General features: G+C 39.0%; 1 protein-coding gene across 2 annotated transcripts in view; it reads right to left on the bottom strand.

Annotated features, from left to right (window-relative positions):
* Positions 1-3,381: 3,381 nt before the first annotated feature.
* The window catches only part of TEX11 (testis expressed 11), a 203,967-nt gene continuing 199,774 nt past the window's right edge, over positions 3,382-7,574 (bottom strand). For both annotated transcript variants that reach the window (XM_019956488.2, XM_070785334.1), the window contains exons 29-30: positions 4,669-4,833; positions 3,382-3,630 (exon numbers count right to left, since the gene is read on the bottom strand). In XM_019956488.2, coding sequence (XP_019812047.2) covers positions 3,559-3,630; positions 4,669-4,833 — 237 coding nt within the window. In that variant the 3' untranslated portion in view covers positions 3,382-3,558. The remainder of the gene's footprint in view (positions 3,631-4,668; positions 4,834-7,574) is intronic.

Genomic DNA, 7,574 nt, shown 5'->3' with positions numbered 1-7,574 from the left:
CTTCGTGACCCCATGAATCACAGCATGCCAGGCCTCCCTGTCCATCACCAACTCCCAGAGTTCACCCAAACCCATGTCCATAGAGTCGGTGATGCCATCCAGCCATCTTATCCTCTGTCATCCCCTTCTCCTCCTGCCCCCAATCTTTCCCAGCATCAGGGTCTTTTCAAATGAGTCAGCTCTTCACATCAGGTGGCCAAAGTTTAGTCTATACTAAAATATATTTTAAAAATATGAATAAATAAGGGGAAAATACTCTTCTTCACACATGCCAACTAATAAATGAAGAGGGAATAATAGAAATTTTTAAAAAATCAACATTTAGTAACCATCACCGTAAAAATGGATTTAGGCAAGAGTCATCAGTGGATGCTAAAACTAGTGAGAGTTTAATGAGGAACGGGATATTTGATCTTAAAGTATCTTCCACAAGATACTTTATAATTACTTATGAATTATTAATATGGTAGACATTGTCTTAACTATACCCATCAATGAAACAAACTGACATTGTGTGTCTGTTTGTATGATGCACCAAGAACACATCACTTCTGTGGTGTGCTTACAAAAATGTATAAATTAATCATTAGGAAACATCAGCTACACCGAAGTGGAGGTTCATGTTAGAAAGTAATTAGCCTACATTCTTCAAAAGTGTCAAGGTCATGAAAGATCAGGAAAGACTGAGAAACTTTGGTTTGCAGATGAGAGACATGACATCTAAAAGCAACTTATGATCCTGAACTTATAAAGGACTTTATTAAGACAATTAATGCAACTTGAAAGGAGTCTGTGGATTAGGTGGTAGAATTGTATCATTATGAATTTTCTAATATTGATTGTTGTACCATGGTCATTTGGGAGAATAGTATTCTTGTTTTTAGGAAATATGCAATGTGGCAAAGGGGTAATGGAGTGAGAAGTCTGCAAATCTTGAATGATTCAGAAAGAAAAGCAGAGAATGGTAAGGCAATGTGCTAAAATATTAACAAATGGGGACTCGGGTAAAGGGTATGTAGTAACTTGCACGTTTTCTGAGTATGACACTATTTCAAAATCATGTTAATAAATGTTAATACAAACCAACTGGGGAAAAAAGTCAGTGTCATCTCACACGCTAGTAAAGTAATGCTCAAAATTCTCCAAGCCAGACTTCAACAATACGTGAACCGTGAACTTCCAGATGTTCAAGCTGCTTTTAGAAAAGGCAGAGGAACCAGAGATCAAATTGCCAACATCCACTGGATCATCAAAAAAGCAAGATTTCCAGAAAAACATCTATTTCTGCTTTATTGACTATGCCAAAGCTTTTGACAGTGTGGATCACAATAAACTGTGGAACATTCTTCAAGAGATGGGAATACCAGACCACCTGACCTGCCTCTTGAGAAACCTATATGCAGGTCAGGAAGCAACAGTTAGAACTGGACATGGAACAGACTGGTTCCAAATAGGAAAAAGAGTATGTCAAGGCTGTATATTGTCACCCTGCTTATTTAACTTATATGCAGAGTACATCATGAGAAGCGCTGGGCTGCAAGAAGCACCAGCTGGAATCAAGATTGCCAGGAGAAATATCAATAACCTCAGATATGCAGATGACACCGCCCTTATGGCAGAAAGTGAGAAAGTGAAGTCGCTCAGTTGTGTCCAACTCTTTGTGACCCTGTGGACAGAAGCCTACCAGGCTCCGCGGTCCATGGGATTTTCTAGGCAAGAATACTGGAGTGGGCTGCCATTTCCTTCTCCAGGGGATCTTCCCAACCCAGGGATCGAACCCAGCTCTCCTGCATTGCAGACAGACGCTTTACTGTCTGAGCCACTAGAAAAGCCCGTGGCAGAAAGTGAAGAGGAACTAAAAAGCCTGTTGATGAAAGTGAAAGAGAGTGAAAAAGTTGGCTTAAAGCTCAACATTCAGAAAACTAAGATCATGGCATCTGGTCCCATCACTTCATGGGAAATAGATGGGGAAACAGTGGCTGACTTTTTCTGGGCTCCAAAATGGGGCTTCTGCAGATGGTGATGGCAGCCATGAAATTAAAAGATGCTTACTTCTTGGAAGGAAAGTTATGACCAACCTAGATAGCATATTGAAAAGCAGAGATATTACTTTGCCAACAAAGGTCCGTCTAGTCAAGGCTATGGTTTTCCAGTGGTCATGTATGGATGAGAGAGTTGGACTGTGAAGAAAGCTGAGTGCTGAAGAATTGATGCTTTTGAACTGTGGTGTTGGAGAAGACTTTTGAGAGTCCCTTGGACTGCAAGGAGATCCAACCAGTCCATCCTCAAGGAGACCAGTCCTGGGTGTTCATTGGAAGGACTGACGCCGAGGCTGAAACTCCAGTACTTTGGCCACCTCATGCGAAGCGCTGACTCATTGGAAAAAACCCTGATGCTGGGAGGGATTGGGGGTGGGAGAAGGGGCGACAGAGGATGAGATAGCTGGATGGCATCACCGACTCGATGGACATGAGTTTAAGTGAACTCCGGGAGTTGGTGATGGACAGGGAGGCCTGGAGTGCTGCGATTCATGGGGTTGCAGAGAGTTGGACATGACTGAGTGACTGAACTGAACTGAACTGAACGCAATTCTAGCCAGAATGAGGTTGCTGAACTCTGTGTGGGTCAGACCTCACTGGAACGTGGGCTTTGGCTCTGGGAAAGGTGAGGTAACTACATCATATGAGAACAAGTGAGGGAGTCTGAGGATATATAACCAGAAGAAAAAAGCCAGGATGATGGAGAGAGGGAGCAAACTTGGTATGAGACAAATTTCTGTTCAGTATGAGGAAGTGTAGTTTACCAATTAGCAAAAAAAAAAAAGGTGGACTGCATTGTCTCAAGATTGTTTTCTGTCAGGATATGTTCTGATAGAGCCTGGACAACCAAGTCTCAAGAATGTCATAGATTTCATGAAATCTGATCAATGCTGGGCCCACAGACCACTAAGGTCCATCTGATGAAGAGTCTATGGTTCTGTTATGTTCAGGTATTGGGAATTAGAGCAGTTCTCGAATAAAATGCAATCTGTATTGGATTAGCATGAACATCCCCTTTTGTTCACATGGGGCATGAATCATCTTGCTCTCACATGGGCTATCTGAATAATTGCTCCATTGTGTCTGACTCTTTGCAACCCCATGGACTATAGCCCTCCAGGCTCCTCTGTCTATGGAATTCTCCAGGCAAGAATACTGGAGTGGGTTACCATTTCCTCCTCCAGGGGATCTTCTCAGCCCAGGGACTGAACCTGGGTCTCCTGCATTGCAGGCAGATTCTTTACGGTCTGAGCCACCAGGAAAGCCCAATATATTATGTATATATGTTTCTTAGCACTTTGGAAAAATCATTTGTCCCTCAGAAATGAGCTGGTCACAATAGTACAAGTCAAAATGCTTTTATTTTTGGAAATTTCACTTAACAAGAAAACAGGGCAGGGGAAAACAGAAGCACAACAGCAAGCCTGGTAAGAATTTAAGCATTCAACATCTTAGAACCTTGTACACATCTTCAAGTTGCTGTCAGCTTGCCAGTGTATATATCTTGTTCCAGCAGTTCTCACTCTTCATTAAAAGCTGAGCGCTTGTTTTTTTCTAATGCTTCCATAAGCTCACCGTACAGAATATTCACCTGGGAAAGAGAACAGCAAATAGATTTCTTGAGAGAAAGGGAAATGTGGGAAAGCTTCCCAGACCCATGTTGATGGCATGAGAATCTAACCTTTACCTTCTGAGACCTGAAGCACCACTCTGGGGAGAACATACAGTGCTCTCTTGGGGAAAAGGGATCCTGTGACACTAGGTTTAATTTTACTAGCAGCTATTGAGAGTCCCTTGGACTGCAAGGAGATCCAACCAGTCCATTCTGAAGGAGATCAGCCCTGGGATTTCTTTGGAAGGGATGATGCTAAAGCTGAAACTCCAGTACTTTGGCCACCTCATGCGAAGAGTTGACTCATTGGAAAAGACTCTGATGCTGGGAGGGATTGGGGGCAGGAGGAGAAGGGGACGACAAAGGATGAGATGGCTGGATGGCATCACTGACTCAATGGACGTTGAGTCTCAGTGAACTCCGGGAGTTGGTGATGGACAGGGAGGCCTGGCGTGCTGCAATTCATGGGGTCGCAAAGAGTCGGACACGACTGACTGACTGATCTGATCTGATTATAAAAGATAAGGTACTTAAAACATAAAATATCCTTTGCTCTTATTTGATACAAAAACTTTCTCTCCATCAAGCCTCTCCTGGTGAGGTAGGGGCTCAGAAATAATTCTGCTCAAAATAATTCCTGCAGAAAATGTCTTTTTAAATAGTCACTGTTTGCAGAGAGGTCTTCCCTATGTGCACTGGCACTGACAGTGATACATCTTTCCTGAGCTCACTCCTGGCATTTTTCTTAGATTCCACTTGCTATTCCTAAATTTTCCTTGTTTGCCATTCTTCCTAGTTTTCACTAATTAAGAATTTCACTAATTACTGGCTTTCAGTAATTAAGAAATTACTGTTTATAGTCCCATAACTCTTACAGTTCATGGAACTACCAAGAGGAACAATGGTCAAGATCCTTTCCTAGTCAACGAAGGTAGGGTTGTGTCTTTACTGAGAGCTAGATAGAACCTCTCTATCCCCTGAGTCATGCCATCCACCCCTAACCTTCTCCTTCCTCACCTGAGTTTCATAGGTGCTCTTGAGGGAGCCAAGGTAGTCAAGGAGACGCAGTGCCAGGCCGCACCATTTTTCAGTAGATACATACATGCGTTCACTGTAAAGAAATATGCCAATATTCCAGGACTTGATCATCAGACAGAGAACCTCCATTTCTGGGTAGCCTTCCTAAAATCCAAGAACAAGAAGTTTACAGGTATTACTGTCACAATCACTGTAGCACTGATTCTATCAGAGCTGCATCCCATTATTATTAAACAATGGGTGCTCTGCCAACACTGAAGAAGAAACCCACAGCTTCTGTGAGCAATCCTGTGCTCCAGAAGAGGAGGAGAAGAGCACCTTTAAGTTCTGTCAGCTGTAGCATGTTCCATAGCAAGACCTCATGAAGTGACATATAAACTAAAAAAGCAGTGAAGCCCTCTGAGTGCAGCAGTGTCTCTCAGTGCAGCCCTCTGCACTGAGTTCTGTTTTTTCTGAAGCAGGAGAAAAACCTGTATCCTGTTTGGAGCTTCCCTTGTTGCTGTCCTCAGTCAATTATCTCCCTAATACCTATCTCTAATTTTCAGAGAAGCTTGTCAACAGTTTTACTGAGTCTGCAGTTTTATTGAATCTCTTAATTTTCTTGACCTGCATCAGTCCTGTGTTTGGAACAGAGCTTGTATTAATCTTTATTTTTTTGCATATATCGATAGAGATTTATTTTAAGGAACTGGCTCACACAATATAGGGGTTGGCAAGTTTGAAATCTGTAGAGCAGGCTAGCAGGCTATAAATTCATGTAGTTGTGATCTTGAGTCTGAAATCTGTATAAATTCATCATGTATAAATCAACATCATGTATAAATTCATGATGTTGTGATCTTGAGTCTGAAACCTGTAGGGCAGGCCAGTAGGCTTGAAACCCAGGCAGAATTTCTGTTACAATCTTGAGGCAGAAATCCTTCTCCAGGAAACCTCAGTTTTCGATTTGAAGGTAAAAACTGATTACGGAGGGTAATCTGTTTTACTTGAAGTCAACTTATTGTAATTTAAAAATACTAATCTTTGTGTTGACAGTATCTACCTAGCTATGAATGCAGGACACATTTCTTTTTAAATTTTTTCTTTCATTTTATTTTTTAAATTAAATACGTGTGTATGATAGATAATGCATGTATAGGAGACTTGGAAAATACAGAACAAAGTTACATAGAGTTCTACTATATATTACACTTATTAAGTAGATAAATTCAGATTTTTAGTTGGAGTTTCAATATCAAACTCTCAAAAATTAATAGAATGAATAGACAGAAAAGTAGAAGGATGCAGCAGACTCGAAAAGCACTATGAACCAACTCAACATAATTAAGATTTACACAATTTTCAAAAAACAGTAGGATGCAAATTCTATTCAAGTTCCCAAAGACTATAAAACAGGAGACAGTAGGACATATCCAGGGACATAAAACAAGGTGCAAAAATTTCACGGTCGAAAGGTTTTGAAATCATACACAGTCTTTAACCACCATGGAATTATGTTAGAAATCAGTATCAAAAGACATTTGAAAATAACCCACATATGCAATGTGACATGTACCAAGAGAGACCTTTGAACCTAGCCACTGAAAGCCTCAATAAAGTTAAAAGAGTGAAAAAACACAGGGTGACTTCAGAGAAGAAAATATTTAAATAAGAAATTAATATCAAAAGAGAGATTAATATCAAAGATACTTAAAAAAACCCATATATTTGGGAATTAAATGTCCACTTTTAAATGATGGATGTATCTAAGAAGCTGTAACAAGGAAAATTAGAAAGTATCTGCAACAGAATAAAAATGAAAAGAGAATTTATCAGAATTTATTGAATGCAGCTGAAGTTGCTCAATGTAAGTAACTCAATACAATGTGGAATCTTGAATATTTATGAGAACAAAAAATGGACACTAGCATAAAATTTTGTGAAATTTGAACAAAATCTGTAATTTAGTTAATAATATTGCAGCACATGTTAAATTTTCCATTTTTTACAACAACATAGTATTTCTTTATATTCTCAGAATTGGATTATTTTAATAGAAGTTTCAAGCCTCATTCAAATTTTTTAAATCACTAAGATAATAAGCTTTCTAGATTTTTAGCAGTAATAGTATATGCCAGAATAAATGGAATTGTATTTAAGTTTTGAGTGAATATAAATTAGAAATCTAGCATTCTACTCATACTTAGTCAAACAAGTGGAATCAAAATGTCAAATTTCTTAGCTAGGAAAAATTCATAATTTTTCTAAAATATATACATATCATAAATTATATATATGCATATACATATATACACAAAACCTTTTCTACTACACTTGATAAAGGCTTGAGAAAGAACAACAAAAAGAGAAATTGGAAAATATAAACTAAATGAAATAGAAAAAGTGAAACAAACTACATAAAAATAAAAGATCATCATATAGTTCAGTTGTTTTTAAACAAGGCTGCTCATCAGAATCACATCTGGAGCTTTGGAGGAAAAAACAGTATCTGTATTTTTCAAAAAATCCCAAGAGAATTCTAATGTGCATCTGGATTTAAAAAGTAATTACATAAACTGATACAGCCACTATGGAAGACAGTATAGAGAATGCTTAAAAAACTAGGACTAAAACTTCTACTATATGACCCAACAATCCCACTATTGGGCATATACCCTGAGAAAACCATAAATGAAAAAGATACATGTGCCCCAATGTTTACTGTAGCACTATTTACAATAGCTAGGACATGGAAGCAACCTAGATGCCTGTTGACAGATGAATGGATAAAGAAGCTGTGGTACATGTACAAAATGGAGTATTACTCAGCTATAAAAAGGAATGCATTTGAGGTGGATGAACCTAGAGTGTGAAGAACCTAGTGAGTGAAGTTAAGTCAAAAAGAA

The sequence above is a fragment of the Bos indicus genome, chromosome X (assembly GCF_029378745.1).
Source record: "Bos indicus isolate NIAB-ARS_2022 breed Sahiwal x Tharparkar chromosome X, NIAB-ARS_B.indTharparkar_mat_pri_1.0, whole genome shotgun sequence".
Taxonomy (NCBI): Eukaryota; Metazoa; Chordata; class Mammalia; order Artiodactyla; family Bovidae; genus Bos; species Bos indicus.
Note: the sequence above shows the minus strand (reverse complement) of the source record. Positions and strands in the feature narration are given on the sequence as shown.